At 39.7% G+C, this 16,382-nt stretch overlaps 1 protein-coding gene across 5 annotated transcripts in view; it reads left to right on the forward strand.

The window, feature by feature from the left end:
- The window catches only part of LOC116042721, a 45,121-nt gene that overhangs the window by 11,021 nt on the left and 17,718 nt on the right, over positions 1-16,382 (forward strand). For 3 of the 5 annotated variants that reach the window (XM_036000895.1, XM_036000893.1, XM_031289035.2), the window contains exons 2-6: positions 3,571-3,787; positions 3,951-4,074; positions 4,178-4,274; positions 5,524-5,611; positions 5,706-5,845. In XM_036000895.1, coding sequence (XP_035856788.1) covers positions 3,697-3,787; positions 3,951-4,074; positions 4,178-4,274; positions 5,524-5,611; positions 5,706-5,845 — 540 coding nt within the window. In that variant the 5' untranslated portion in view covers positions 3,571-3,696. Of the gene's footprint in view, positions 1-2,981; positions 3,788-3,950; positions 4,075-4,177; positions 4,275-5,523; positions 5,612-5,705; positions 5,846-6,045; positions 6,254-7,635; positions 7,730-7,873; positions 7,953-8,987; positions 10,148-16,382 lie in introns of those variants that run through there. The other 2 variants (XM_036000896.1, XM_036000894.1) reach the window with 2 other exon arrangements.

The raw sequence follows: 16,382 nt of genomic DNA on the forward strand, positions 1-16,382 counted from the left end.
AGCTTCTAATTATAGAAACAGGTGCACAACAAGTACTGCCATTAGAATGTGTTGTTAATTATCAGTTGAAGGAAAATACAAGAGGAAACTGCTCTGAAGTGTTAACATACCTAACCACAAAAACTGTGAAGGCTGAAAAAAAAGGTGAAGACTACTTCAATTTTCACACCCTCGAGCGTAGGTGGATTTAAATGGAGAGGAGTAAAAAACTAATCTACATTTGAGGTTACATTTCTTAGTAGTGACCTTCAAAGAGTGCAAACGATATCTTCTATTTGCGTATCTCTATGTGTGGTGGTTTGCCATTTCCTATAGAAAAAAAAGTATTTCTGGGAGAGGGGGGGGGTATTAGTAGTATTCATGTGGACGTTGACAGCAATAGCCTTAGTATTGCTTTCAACTCACTACTAGATTCAATTGGTTTCAGTCAGAGTGTGCATAAGGCCACTCACTGTTATAACCACACCCTCGACCTTGTGCTGGCATATGGCATCGGAATTGAAAATGTAATAGTATTTCCACAGAAACCATTTTTTAATAACTTTAGAATTCTTACTACCCGACTCTACGAAATTAGATAAAAGCTTCTACACTAGATGCCTATCTGACAGTGCTATAGCTAAATTTAAGGAAGTTATTCCAACAGCATTTAACTCAATGTCGTGCTTTAATATAACGGAGGACCTTTATGTTAACTTTAGTCCCTCCCAAATTGATAATTTTGTAGACCGTGCTACGGCCTGCCTACAGACTACTTTAGACTCTGTTGCTCCCCTCAAAAAGAAGATGACGAAGCAAAGGAAACTAGCACCTTGGTATAACTCCCAAACTCGCAAATTAAAACAAACCTCGCAAAAACTTGAAAGTAAATGGCGTTCCACCAAACTGGAAGAATCTCGTTTAGATTGGCAAGACAGTCTGAAAACCTATAGGAAGGCCCTCAGAAATGCCAGATCAGACTATTACTCATCACTAATAGAAGAAAATAAGAACAACCCAAGGTTTCTTTTCAGCACTGTAGCCAGGCTGACAGATAGTTACAACTCTATTGAGCCATCTATTCCTCTAGCTCTGAGTAGTGACGACTTCATGAGCTTCTTCAATGATAAAATTATAACAATTAGAGATACAATTAAATTAAAAAGACCAATTCTATTCTCCTTATATATGCTTCTTCTAGGCAATATTATTAGGAAACACTCAATTAACTTTCACTGTTATGCGGATGACACCCAACTATACTTATCAATCAAGCCGGATGAAACCAGTCAGTTAGCTAGACTTCAAGCATGCATTAAAGATATAAAATCCTGGATGACCTACAATTTTCTGATGTTAAACTCAAACAAAACTGAAGTTATTGTGCTGGGCCCTAAACACCTCCGAACCTCATTATCCAAAGATATAGTTACTCTGGATGGTATTGCCCTGGCCTCCAGCACTACTGTCAGAAATCTAGGAGTTATTTTTGATCAGGATATATCCTTCAACGCCCACTTAAAACAAACCTCTAAAACAGTCTTTTTCCATCTTTGTAACATTGCCAAAATTAGGCACATCCTGTCTCAAAATGATGCTGAAAAACTAGTCCATGCATTCGTTACTTCCAGGCTGAACTACTGTAATTCCTTACTATCAGGTTGCCCAAATAAGTCCCTTGAGACTCTCCAGCTGATCCAGAATGCTGCAGCGCGTGTTCTGACAAGAACTAAAAAAAGAGATCATATTTCTCCAGTATTAGCTTCTCTGCATTGGCTTCCTGTAAAATCCAGGATTGAATTTAAAATCCTTCTTCTGACCTACAAAGCTCTAAATGGTCAAGCACCATCATATCTTGAAGAGCTCATAGTACCTTATTGTCCCACTAGAGCACTGCGCTCCCAGAGAGTTACTTGTGGTTCCTAGAGTCTCTAAAAGTAGAATGGGAGCCAGAGCCTTCAGCTATCAGGCTCCTCTCCTGTGGAACCATGTTTTTTTTTGCCCAGCATGTTTCCTTGGATTAAGGTGGCACCAAAATCATGGTTGCAGCTGTCGCCGTGGTCCTGCTGCCCGCCCTGCTATGCCTTGTTACACCCTACTACAACTACAATTTCAAGTCACTGTTCCATTATCTTTATTGTGACTATTATTGCCACTATTCATCACACCCCCAACCGGCACCTTCAAACACCGCCTACCAAGAGCCTGGGTCTGTCTGAGGTTTCTTCCTACAAGGGAGTTTTCCTCGCCACTGTCACACTAAATGCTTGCTCTTGGGGGAATTACTGGAATTGTTGGGGCCTTTTATAGTATAGAGTGTGGTCTAGACCTACTCTATACTATAAAAGGCTGTAAAGTGTCTTGAGATAACTGTTGTTCTGATTTGATTCTATAAATAAAATTGAATTAAATTGAATTAAATATAGAAATTTGGTTTTGTTAATTTGACATTATGAGAAGGACCACATTAAATCAAACTACGAAGATGTCACGGATGACACAATACAGTCCCAGATTATTTTCATTTCATTAATTCATGCCAAAATTTAGCCAAGGCTCAATTAACAAAGCAAAAGCGGCCAACTGCTCCAGGGCCCCAAACCTTCAGGAGCCCCAACTGTTCCAGGTTCACTACTTGTAACTTAGTAATTTGATTAATTGCAGATGTTTATTTGGAAATTGGTACTACTTATGTACAATATCAACCAAGTTGTGTTAAGATCCATGAACTGCAATCGGGTTCGAGTCCAGCTGGGAACCTTTGTTGGATCTCTTGCACTTGTTTCCTGTCATCTCTCTGTCTATAATTTAGGCTAAAAAGGATTTCCAAAAGTACTTTAAAAAATGAACTACATTATGCCCTGCATTGTTACCTAATCTTGTGACTCTGCCTTGGAGTGGGACCATGTGTCAAAATCTACATTTACATTGTTATAGTTAATAATAATGTGAAAACTTGACATGTCATTTGACTGGTCGTCAAGTGACCAGCCTGCAGCCGCCTATTTCGTAGGATATCATACAAATTGTTATGCATAACCTTTCGTAAAATATCATACAAACCCGTTCATGAGAATGGGTTGGAAAGCGACAAAACAGTGCTTTCAGCCTGGTGTTAAGTTACTCTTTAAATCTCAACATATTGGCTTAAATAAGTGCAGGACCCTCGATCCCAGATTAAATAAAAGATAAAAAAAATACAAAAAAAAAGATTTAATGTGGTACTGATCCTGACCTTTGTAGCATCAGTTAACCGGGGATTTACTTACAAAGTATTACATTGTCACTGTATCTGGGTATTCTGGATATCACATGTTACACAGGTGTTTAATCAGTCTGTGTACGTGGAAACAGAACAGACAAGCTGAGGCAGGATCTGAAACATTTTTATTTCTGTTTTGTTTTCGATCACCTGATGTTTGGTAGTTTCTTGCTGTATTTCTGGTCAGGACAGGGGTATTTGTGTGTGTGTGTGTGTGTGTGTGTGTGTGTGTGTGTGTGTGTGTGTGTGTGTGTGTGTGTGTGTGTCTGATAAATACTACAAAATCAAGAAGCAGAGCAACATACAGTATGTGTCATCCCTTTGCACAGAATGAGAAGGAGGAAGCAGTGAGTTACACCCTGAAGCAAAAACAATCCATCAAACCCCCCAGCTTTGGAAACCAACCATCCTGCTGGTTTGAGATCTCTCAAAAAAGAAGATTGATGACACCATAAATGGAGAGATATAAGAAAACCCCTGTGCTGTTTCTTCTTCTGGCTCTGCTTTGTGACTGTGCTGCTGGAAACAATCCGTGCTTCCATAACAGTTAGTGATTTTTTGATAACTTAATTTATACTGTTATATTGCCTGGCATAATAATAGAGTTCAATATATTTTGTTACACAAAACTAACGACAACACAAGTGAATATAAAAGCCCTTGAAATTGACAACGTTTCATCTTTTTCTTTTCTTCTCATCTCCATTAGGTGTCTCAGATCTCACCTGCTACACTGACTATAATTCTATTATCACTTGTGTGTGGAACAGCATATATGTGTCTGATCAACCAGACAATGTGTGCACAATCCAATCCAAAGGTATCAACAAGAGGTAAGGACATCAGTCCCAAAAAGAAAAACTGGACAGATTCAAATATACAGTTATTTTGTATGAGTGCAGCAAAATGAAAAGAAACATGACATTTTCTTTCCAGAACTAAATTTCATAGCAGTTCATGTAACCTGGAGCCTGTTGACGTCTCCAGACCAATGCCAAAGAAGTGCTCCATGATCTACAAAAGAGAAGGCAATGTGAGTCTGAGGAGCTCTCATGTAACCACATACTATAATATCTCAAATGAGAGAAGAATGGAATAGTAGACATTGAAAGAATAGTTTAACACTTAGCAAAGCAAAACATGCTTATTTGCTTTCTTACTGAGAGTTAGATGAAAAGACTAGTACCTATCTCATGTCTATTTGTTAAATAAGACTACAGCTTGCAGATGGTTAGCTTAGCTTAGCTTAGGCCCTATCCACACAAACACAGGTTCGTGTGGATAGGCCGTTTGTCCACACTGAACCGCAGTATCAGCGTGTTTTTACGTTTTCATGTGGACAGAGGTTTTTTAAACCTTGCTTGTGTAGAGGAGCGTTTTTTGTTAAACAAAGGAGTAAACTCTGTTCATAAAAATAGTTCAAACAGGGGGGAAACCTTGGCCTGTAGTGATGCACGTGTCTGTTTTTTGTAAATACCTGCACCAACTTTATGCAGTAGTATCATAGTTGTCAGGACTGGGGAGACAAGGACAGAGACAAATGGTGTATCTCAATTTGGATACTTCCATGAGTACACTCACATGTAGTACACTGTGTACACTATGTACTCACTTGGATAGTGCTTAAATTTAGTTAGGGTAGTGTTGTCTCAAATCGTGCACGCTCAGTTGTGCACTGACCGTGCCCTTCTTTTTAATGGTAAGTTACAGCAGGGCGGAGTATTACTATTGTCGCCTGACAAAATATTTATTGGCTTGTTTTCTTACTATCTGACAGTATAGTGGAAAAAAACATATGTATAAATTATATTTGTATAGTTCAGTTTATGCCGTTTCTATAGCAATCTGCTATTGCTTATATATATATATATATATATATTTACAAGTTCGAAAATACATGGTGGTCCTCTGGCTTCTGCTAGGTAGCAAAAATGACGACAGTTGAGGAAGGCGTGGAGCGTTCCACACTCACTGTTTTGATCGCTTTGAGTGCCGCATCTGGGTACTGGTAGTGCACTGCATTTGGCCACACTTCGTCAGTGTGAACGTACTATGTACTCAAAATAGCAAGTTTAAGTACAGAAGTTGGGACAGTCAAGGACAGAGGAGACAAGGACTGAGGAGCTCTACAAGGTGCTAATCCTGCTGATTGGAGCAGCTACAGCTGGGAGCTGTCCCAATAACGTTCAAACCACCACATTACTTAAGATCTTATTTAATTCTGTATTGTTGTCTTATGAATGTTTCCTAAGAGCTCTATTCCTTTCTTGAAATTTTCTTAGTTCCAGACCTTCGACCAGCTGTCTATTAATCTGAGCTGTAGCCCTGCGAATCAGAGTTTGATCATTACCTTCAAGCCAGCTTGTCACAGTGAGTACAATGAATATCACATCACCTCTATGTGATTTACCCTGTGAGCTATCAATGATAACCTAAAACAAACTATGTGTGTGTGATACTGCAGTAAAGCTGGATCCTCCGCGACAACCAGGTATCAACTTTACCACCGTTTCCTGGTTATCTCGACTTACACCCGAACCGCGTGAAAGAATCACATTATACAGCTCCCAATTGCAGTGGAAACAAGAGGATGAGTCATGGAGTGTGTGTATATATTCTGTGTCTGTGTGTGTATGTGAATTCTTAAATGAGTAGGCCTATATGTATTCTGTCAGAAATGATAGATCTTACAATTGAATGTTAAATTCTTTACATAAATGATCCATGCCTTGTGGTAGTAGGAAATCCAAGCACCTGTACATGAAATCAGCCCATTAAATAGCCTCACATTTCTTCATTTTCAGGATCACTTTGTGAAAATAATAGACACTCAGTGTGACTATAACTGCATAGTGGAGCTGAACCCTGATCAGATGATACAAGACGAGAAGTACGAGGCACGCACTCGAGTGAAGGCCATTTCAGAGGGCACCGAATCAGTGTGGAGTGACTGGAGCCCCACTACATCATGGAGGTCTCTGATAGGAAGACCACCATCCCCCAAACCATCAGGTAAAGGTTGCCAAATGTGAACAAAGCCAATTGATTTAGTTTCAGAAATGCAGTCAGTGGAAAGCAACATCTTATGAATGTCTTTGAAGACAAGTTCAGGTATTTAATTACCTTCCAGTCCTGCTGAGCATTTGGCACTATGAGCTCATGGGAAAGAGTATGAATAGCACGCCACTCGTCACATACGTTTTCAGGAACAGTTGACGTCACTTATACATGTCAAACTATGACGGTTCACTACGGTTGCAGTTTTAAACATGGTAAAAGGTACACTGTGTAGGAATTTCTCCCATCTAGCGGTGAAATTGTATTTTGCATTCAAACGAAGAGTGCTCTCTAGCGCCTCGCTTTTTCAAATGCATGTTGCAACTACGGTAGCCGGTATGTACCAAGAAGCTATGACAACATGTCTTCCAATTTTCGCTTTTTTGGCGACGAGGATTCCTTCTCCTGTGGCTCGGCATAAGTATGAGCCTCCATTATGAACTAAAGTGCAGTGCAGGCTTTCAAATTTGCCGGTGATTTTAGCTAATAAAATACTTAAAACACTACACAGTGTACCTTTAACGTTGTAAATTCAAACACTTTTGGCAACAAAACATCTTGGTTAAAGGTGCAGTAAGTGATTCTGAAATCAACTGCCAAAGAAATACACCAGTATGTAAATTACTCAACGTAAATGACCCCACGTTGAGTTTTGGTTTCACACAGGACACAAACAGCGCTCTCCTGGGTGACAGTGTGTTTGTTTGACCCATCCACCAACTCTCACCCTAAATGGGTTTTCTATCTTCATACTACGTCACCTTTTTCTGGAGAATTTCCTCTGACCGTCTAATATTGACGAAGATTGGTTTTCAGTAGAAAGTCTGGTGCAACTACACTTGCGTAAAAAGTAAAGCAAAAAAACAAAACATTGTGATGTAATAACTTAACAAATCAATGTGTTATTCATCACACCATTCCATGAGACCAGGCTGCATTTGGAGAATTGGAGTTGGAGAGTTGAGAGTTGGACAAACAATGCAACTTTAAAGGAAAAAATAAATCACATCGGAAATGTTTTATGTTGATTAAAGAGGTGTACTCTCACATAAAAATCCAAGTCTAATGTGTTTTTAATGCGCTTACAACATACACTAACGTTTCTCCTTTGAAACGTCATACTTTTCCCACTTGTTCTGTTGAAATATCTTTACCTGCTCTCCCAGAGCACATTTCTAGATCTGGGTAACTAATTACTTAACATGCCATTGTGTACAGTATCAGGATAATTGCAAGAAAAACACAGACATATAAGACAGATTTGTTCTTTACGGTGAGATAAATACAGTGTGCTTACCTCTTAGGTAACATAATATGCTCTTTCCTGTGTTTGACAGATCCTACTGGGGGTGTTTTTGGCATTGTTGCCGCGGCAACAGTGTTTACAGTGTTTCTGGTTGTCATACGCATTAAGACAGACAAAACCACCTGGTAAGCAGACACAACCACAAAGTACTTGACCAAGACATTTGTGTCACCTGTGCTACAAAAACATGTAACATTTTATCTTTTATGTTCAAGCAGCATATTTTTTCCGACAACTCTGCTTTAGGATTACATCCTTGTGTTTTGTAGGGTTTACATGGCAAAGAGAATCAAAGGTCCGCCCCTGCCGAACCCAGCAAACTCCTTCCTAAATGATGCAAATTTCCAGGTGAGCATATGAAATCTTCTTTTTCTTCGTATTCAGTTGAATCAGGTTTTGCTGCAAATACAGACTTGATTTACAGTGGTAACAATTTCCAATTGTTTTCAAATGTGCATTCTTATAAAATGTTTATAGCGCACTGTAAAAACTATGTTAGATCAAGCTGACATAACACATTAAAGCTGCATTGATGTGCAAATGTATAATTATGGTAAGCATTTTAGCGTAAAATTACCTATTTACATATTTAGCAGAGAGAGAGCATCATTAGCATTCATATAGCGTTGTGTCACGGCCACAATCGGCATGTACGTCCAATGTTCACTCTTTTTTTTTTTTACTCGATTTGGTGTCCACCAACTTCTTTGGAAAAAAAAGCTGGCACTTTGGCTGATAGATGTTTAGTTTCTTCTCCAGCGAGTGTCCATCAGTTATTGCTATACAGTTAGCATGTAGTGAGTTTATAAGAGTTTTTGTTCTTTCCTGAAAACAGCTGCCTGCTGCAGCTGGAAATGGGGTTGACAATATCAGTGAGGCTGAACTACAATTTGACCCTAAATTTGCAATCCAAATAACCAAAATAATTCTCTAAAAGATGCTAAAAGGCTCAATAAAGATGAACAGATCTCCAGAGTAGGGATATAATTCTCTGTGGGTTTGTCATTACCAGTGGTACACATCGTCATATGATCCATGGTTAATAAATACATATCCATTAGTGCAGCTTTAAAGACAGCAACTTAAAAAAAGCAGTTTAAAAAAGGCAGAGCTCAAAATGACACAAATAAGCAGGATGTGCAGCCCACATTGGCTGTGAAACCAGACAGAAAAAATGAGTCATTAGTTAAAAGACATACAGTTTGACCTTTATAATCCAAAATGAATGTAGCTGCAGAGAAAAGAGACAAACACACCTCAAACACTGGCTATTTGCAGACTATTTACAGACATTCTATCACAAATTAAATTACTTCTGTATTTTTTTTTAACTTTGACAAATTCCTCCTCTTGTTTCCCCATCTTTGACATTTTCTCCTCCAGAATTGGTTGAGCCCTTACTTCACCAGTGAATCCTTTCAGTCCTTCTTTAAACCGGTGGATATCATCTCTGTTGAGGTAACCTCCACTGTGGATGCTGTTGCACCCTGCGGGCCAGAGGCAGCACTGCTGGAGAAGATGAGAAGTGAAAGCAGCCACAAATCGACCAGTTCCAACTTCTCCAACCCCAGTTACTCCCAGCTGTGTCCTCCTCCTCCTCCTCCTCCTCCTCCTCCTGTCTCCTCGCTCACTGCGGGGAATCTGGCGCCCTGCGCCACCGATACACCTTATGGACCCGTCGGTAGTCAAGGTGAAGGGAACAATGCCGAACAGGATAGGGAAGCGAGAGGGAAAGAAGTGGAGATCCGCCAGTTGCTCTCCAAAGGCAGCAACAACAGTGAGCCTATGGCGGTAATTTCAGACTATGAGAAGGCTGAGAAGCTCCAGGTCGAGTGCGTCAGGCTCCAAAGACTGGATTCGGGCGTGTGCAGTGGCGAAGATGTCAGTCAAGAGAGCTTCGAGGCAGATAGCATCAATGTGACTGATAGCCATGAGGACGGGCCTGAAAGAGAGGAGCAGATGGACGGAGGGAATGGGAAAGAAGTAGATTTCCAGAAGTTGTTTGGAGGCAGTGTAGATATTTTAGGCAAAGGGTCCATTCAGGTTTGTTCCGGTTACGAGCAAGTCCAGAAGCTGCCGGCTGACAGCCCTGAGCTCTGGAGCCTGGATTCAGACATTGGTAGCGGGGGCGAGGAGCAGATGAGTCAGGAGGAAAGCTTGGAGGATATTGATAAGTCCACTGAATCTACAAGCCTCCTGCTTCCCCCTCCTCCTTCCAGCGTCTTATCATGCTCCTTGCCCTCTTTCACACCACTGCCTTTGAACTTCTCTGGGCCAGGTTTGAGTCCAGCTCTGCAACCTCTGCCAAGTCATTTACTTGAGAGAATTGCTCTAATGTCAACTAACAGGTCAGTGGAGCCCTCTGGTGATGGATATATGCCAGTTAGACAGGAACAGAGCTAAAAACTGACAGCAGGCCTTACAGTAAATGCTGTACAATACTGTACGTCGCTGGCCTGACATCGCTAGATTAAATCGCAAATGTGTGTAGTCTGAAACCTCTCACTTCATTTTCCATTTTCCAACAGGCGGTTAAAACTGAGGTAGACCAATGACATGTGACGTAGAGTGGTCAAATGTGAACAGACAGCAGCGGAGCAAGCTAGCAGATGACAGCACTGTTTAAAAATAAAAAATAACATTGCTCAGATATCTTGTGCTCTAGATATAATACAAGTATTCTCCCCAGCTTCTGGACTATACTTGAATCTAACAAAATTGTTTATTTTTATTTACAAAACAATTATTGGCAGTGAAATAATTTGTTACTTACTCAATTTCAAACATTTCTGTCAAATATACATTGACACTTGGGAATATCTTTCAATGAAGATAAAAAATACTTGCTAGGCTACTTTAAATCTTTCCCCAATCACAAAGGAAATGTAACCAGTGGATTCTTTGAAATGTAGACCTTTAATTACAAAAGCAAAGGGCATTTCTAGGCTTACATATGCTGCTCTCTCATTAGATATTGATAATAAAACAAGACAGACCTGCTACTTTTCATACTCCTCGATGCAATTGCTAGTATCCAAGGAGGACATGGAGGATTAAAAAAAACATAATGGACTCTTCAGAAGAGGTAATTATCTTCACTCGAGTTTCTGCGCGGGAAAGTCACCGAACGCCACAATCTTCTGAACATAGCCCTACTGAGAAATACAGAGAGAGCTGTGTGGAGCTGATAGTCTTAATTAGCTTTTTAGCAACTCATTTGGCAATGGCTTGAATGTAACGGACGTTTATTAATATCAAAAAGTTACGCACTAAAGCTTTAAGATACATTTTTGTAAATTAGTGTGCATCTACAACATTGAAAAGATTCCTATTCACCTTTCTAACTTAATCAAACAAGCGCATGGTCTATGATATATAAGCACACAATTTCCCTGGACCACCGTTAAATATGAAGCAATAGAGATATACATTACAACAACACATCCCTTTTTTCAAGGAATAGGTCAATACTAACATTGATTAGTTATTTGGTGAATCAATGGTTCAATAGTAATGGTGTTTTATTTATTTATTTGTTAACAGGAAATCCTTAAACAGTTATCAGATAATTCTAACTCCTAAACAGTTTTCCATAATCTTTGATGTTGTTTAAGGGTTGTTTATCAGTTTCTTTCTTAGGTTAGGTTTTTATCAAATTCCAAAATTATATTGATTTGAGCTGTGCCTTATGTGATTCCCATACTGAAATTATTGTCCATCTGTTCTGGGAAAATGCATACCCGTAAACTGTGGCAAAATATTTGTAAATTTATCTTGGATAATATTATCTAAAATTTTGACCTTTTACTGGAGAATGTGTTTTTGTTTTGTTTTTTCAGGTACAACACAATATATGAAAAATAATAGTTTCTGATCAATCTCAATATTTTTTTGAAAAGTTTTACATCATAAATGTAAATTTGCTAAAGTAAAATTTCATTATTTTTTTTTTAGAAAGAAATGCAGCTATGTATTAATTTACTTGTAATGTAAATTATTTTCTATTTATTTTTTGTTTACCACTGACATGTCTTGTGGCTGGCATTTGATTTCATTTATGTTTTTTCTGCCATTTGCTTTTCTGTATATTTATTACTCACATATCTGTTTAAAGTATTACTGTTTATTTGTATCATTGTAATGCTTACTGATCTACTTAAAAGCAGACTACAGGGTGCAGAGATGAGCTGTGATGGGGTAGCATCAATATGTCTGTGAATGAGTGTTGGCGTTTTTGCCATCAGAATTTCAAAATACTACTTCAACAGATAGCAGGTCAGCTGCAGACATCTCATTATTTTCCGGGCTGACCTAGAAATCAATTAACCGCCTCCAACTTGTACAGAATATGGCAGCTAGAGTTCTTACAAAACCCCAAGAGTAAGAGCACATAACCCCTATTCACGCCTCTTTGCACTTCTTACCCGCAGTTTTAGGAATTGATTTTAAAATTGTACTGCTTGTTTTAAATCACTGTGCGGCCTTGCCCTTACATTATCAACCTTCTCACCCCTAACACCCTGCTCGTACTCTTAGAACAGCTGCTGCTCTCGGTCCCCAGGGCAAGGCTTAAAGGACAATTCCGGCGCAAAACGAACCTAGGGGTTAATAACAGATGTGTACCGAGTTGATCGTTCTCTGGGACATGTTTTCATGCTAATCGAATGTGTTTGTAGCTTGAAACAAGGTAGCGCGGGCCGCTGATTAGCTTACAACGCTAGTATTCGGGGCACAGGGAAAGTAAAAACAAATATACTATACGCTATTTATACCACTAAAAAGGCTCAAAATATCACCACACTTCAACGGTAGCATAATGAGGGTCCCTAAATGTTAAACAAAGCATAGAGAACTTTGTTAGTGTACAGACAGTTTATTAAAAAGATAGATTATAAAGACAGTCGCGTTCTCGTATACAGGCGGCCGCCGTCTTGGGAGCTACTGTCTTTCTAAACTATCTTTTTAATAAACTGTCTGTACACTTACAATGTTCTCAATGCTTCGGTTAACATTTAGGGACCCTCACTATGCTACCGTTGAAGTGTGGTGATATTTTGAGCCTTTTTAGTGGTATAAAATAGCGATTTGTTTTTACTTTCCCTGTGCCCCAAATACTAGCGTTGTAAGCTAATCAGTGGTCCACGCTAGCTTGTTTCAAGCTACAAACACATTCGATTAGCATGAAAACATGTCCCAGAGAACGATCAACTCGGTACACATCTGTTATTAACCCCTAGGTTCGTTTTGCACCGGAATTGTCCTTTAAAACAGGGGCCCTAACAGCCTTCACTGTACGCAAAATTACGACTCCCACATATAGCCACGCCAAGACCCGCCCTACGAAGCAGCTTGATTGGTGGGGGTTAGGCACTTCACCTCGAGTGGTTAAGGTTAGGATAGCCGATTGGTCAGGGGATAGGACCTGTACAAATCAGGTTACATTGCCTTGCATAAGCATGTAAGTCTTGGTGTGGCCACAGTGGGAAAAAAAATATTGCTCGCTGTACAATTGTGAAATAATCTTCCATTGGTAATCAGACAAGCTACCTGGCTGTTCTCTTTTAAAACTCATTTTTTATTAAGTGTCTTTTAATTAGAATTTCTTTTGTTTTGTGCTTTTATTCTTTTTTTTTTTTTTTTTATCTATGCTGCAATTGACTTATTTTTCTGCTTTGTGTATTTTATATCTGTGAAGCACTTTGTAGAGTGTTTTTGAAAAGTGCTTTGTAAAAAAGGTTTATTATAATTATCTTGGTTGTTAAACAGTTTGCACTTGAGAGCAGCAAAACATCTGACAACAACCAAACGTACTTATTTAAACCAAAGCCATCATCCTTTTTTCTAAACCTAACCGATTTTGTTTCAATCTATAGCGTTAACCACTTGTTAAAAACAGCGACTGTTTCACAACGTGCGCTGGTAAATTGGTTTTCCCTCGAAACGTAATTGAGTATGCAGTTTCATTGGGTGGGAACGTCATTATTTTAGGAGACAGGGTTGCATGTACCGTTGTGAAGAGTCTGCCACTGCACGCGAACGGAGATGTGAGAGCAGCAGTGGCCAAAGCTGAAGCTTCATATGTGTGTGCTGGTTTACAAAATGTTGAAGTTCAATGTTCTAAGGCACAAAGTGCATGTGTGATGTTTCACTCTTAGATGTGTCGCAAAAATAAAATCTGGAAAACCAATTGTTTGCAATGTCTGCATAACAGCAACATGTTTTGTTCTTTTGCTGTTGACTGATCACAACGCCGTGAAGGGTTACTGTTGGTTTTACAATGCAAGTTAACATTTTATGACTTAGCAGTGTTGCTGTCTGCCACAGGGCATGTCCATGCAAATGTTCTCAGCATCTTTTTGATGCTACCGCTGGGGGGAGCCAAAGTGAAACAAACAAAGCAGAGATTCTTCAATCAGTATCTTCTGTTACAGTAACAATCCCTTTGACTTTTCATAGTAGCATTCAGGCAAAAAAGTGCTTACTTACTAGTAGTGAAAAAAAAAAAACAATCAGGTAAACAAAGTGAAGCCCTACATGTCCAACCTGCACCTTAGTCTGACCAGGCCTTTATTATTGAAGGCTAATCACTATTAAAGGTATTGAATTAAAGGTATGTTTAAGTGCTCTGTCCCTAAAAGGACAGGCTTGGATTTTTACAAGTCAAGTCTATTGGGTTAGGGGTTACCTTATTGGCTGCTGTAATCATTCCTCCTCTCCACGCTAGGGTGACCAGATGAGAATGGGTAAAATTTGGGACAAGACGGGGGTTTACATGTTACATTATATGTCATTTAGCTGACGCTTTTATCCAAAGCGACGTACAATTGTGATATATGTCAGAGGTAACACGCCTCTGGAGCAACTATGGGTTAAGTGTCTTGTTCAGGGACACACTGGTTGATGTATCGCAGTGGGAATTGAACCCAGATCTACCACACCAAAGGAATGTGTCATATCCATATCACCACATGAATTTCAAAACTCCGCACCAAAATGATTTATTATTTTTATTCAGGAATTCAATTCTGTCTCTGTCAAGTCTGTCATGTAAACCCGTGAATACAAATAAAAAATAATTAAAATCATGAACTCAAGTGTCATTATGAAACAAACAAAACAAACACAATGACTGCGCTTTAACATCAGCAACATCCAATCCAATCGCTCCTTCTCTTTCCCTGGCCTCATGGCTGCAATTTGCACTCTATTCATCTACTCTATAACATAAAAAGGGGACAAAAAGGTTGTATTTTCTTTGTGCGTATAAAATAACAGAAACAACAAAAGTTTAAATGCACTAAAGCTATACCTCCTAAGATTGGGTTGAGCTGGAGGCCCGGCGTTGGCATATTTCGCGGAGGATTTCACTGCTGCCAGCACTCTCGGCTTTCCCATGATGAGTTTGTGGAATTCTGTACAGCTCATTTGTAAATTCATTTTTACTTTAATTGTGCTGTGGATCAGTTTAAATGAGCATCTGTTTCTCACATCAGTCCAGGCACCTTTCATTGCTCTGAGTAAGCATTGCTCACGAGGATGCTCAGGACGAAGGACAGCAGTATGGCACACTGAGGGAACGCATATGGTTAGTGGATAGTGTCATTCAAAGGATACCCAGGAGAAGGAGAAGGAGCAGGCTACCCTCCCCGTCGTCGCCAAACCGTGTGGAATTTTGAATTGATTTAATAGGGATTGCAGACGAGAGACAAGCGGCGACTAGGCGGCGAGTGCATGTTAAGCCGGTGACACACCAACCCGACGGCAGAAAAGGCAGTTGGACTGACTGCCTCCCCGAGTTGGCTAAAAAAAGTGCCTCGGAACACACCGAAGCGATGCCTACTGCAGCTGATTGGACAAACGCGTCATGTGGGTCTGGTTTCTCTGGAAATTCAAAGCCAGACTGTCATGGTGGCTTGTTCAGAATACAATCTCATATTTTACTAAAATAGTTCACCGAAACGTGTTTCTGAAAACATTTTAAGTGAGAAATAAGCCATGCAGTTGCTGAATCTGTCTTCATTTCAGATCAACAAAGGTCAGTTTAAAAGATTTTCGTCAGATTTTGCGAGGCGTTATTCACGCTAATCCCGCTCGTCATTTTCGGGTTAGCACTCCACCAATCAGATTGGTCATTTGAGTCCGACTGCCGGCGGTGCCCGTCTTCCGACTGAGCATGTCAGGTTGGCCAAAATGAAGGCCAACAGCCCCTCTGACAGACGACAGCACGGAACACTCCCAACAGACTCGAGTCACCGACCAGACTGTCCGACGGCCAATTATCGGGTTAGTGTGTCAGGGGCTTTAGAAACATTTTCCGACGCCGTTGTGGTTACGGCGTATGTTAGATTTCCCATACAAATTTACACCTACTAAAGACGTCTAAACTAAGTACGTCTCCTTACAAACGTGTGAAACACACGTCTTCACTATCTAAAGACGTCTGAACTATGTACGTCGTCAGTGTGACTTTTCCCCTAACTTTTTTGATAACTAGAGTACAGTACAGTGTATATTCTCATCATTTAGATTCACATTTTGTTAGTGTTTTTTTGCTTACTTTCTGGTGCTTAGGTGTTACCAATTAATGTGTGGCTAATGATATATCATGCTTATAAAAAGTATTAAAATGATGAATGAACACTCAGAATGTTTGTTCCGAATGTCTCTATGGCAACAAGAGACAGATGCCGCCAGTATTAGCTACCTTAGCTCAACCGTCCGAACAACAATCCTAAATAAAATAGCAAACAACAGTCATCAACTGTCTTAGGACCTAAA

The sequence above is a fragment of the Sander lucioperca genome, chromosome 4 (assembly GCF_008315115.2).
Source record: "Sander lucioperca isolate FBNREF2018 chromosome 4, SLUC_FBN_1.2, whole genome shotgun sequence".
In the NCBI taxonomy this organism is placed as follows: Eukaryota; Metazoa; Chordata; class Actinopteri; order Perciformes; family Percidae; genus Sander; species Sander lucioperca.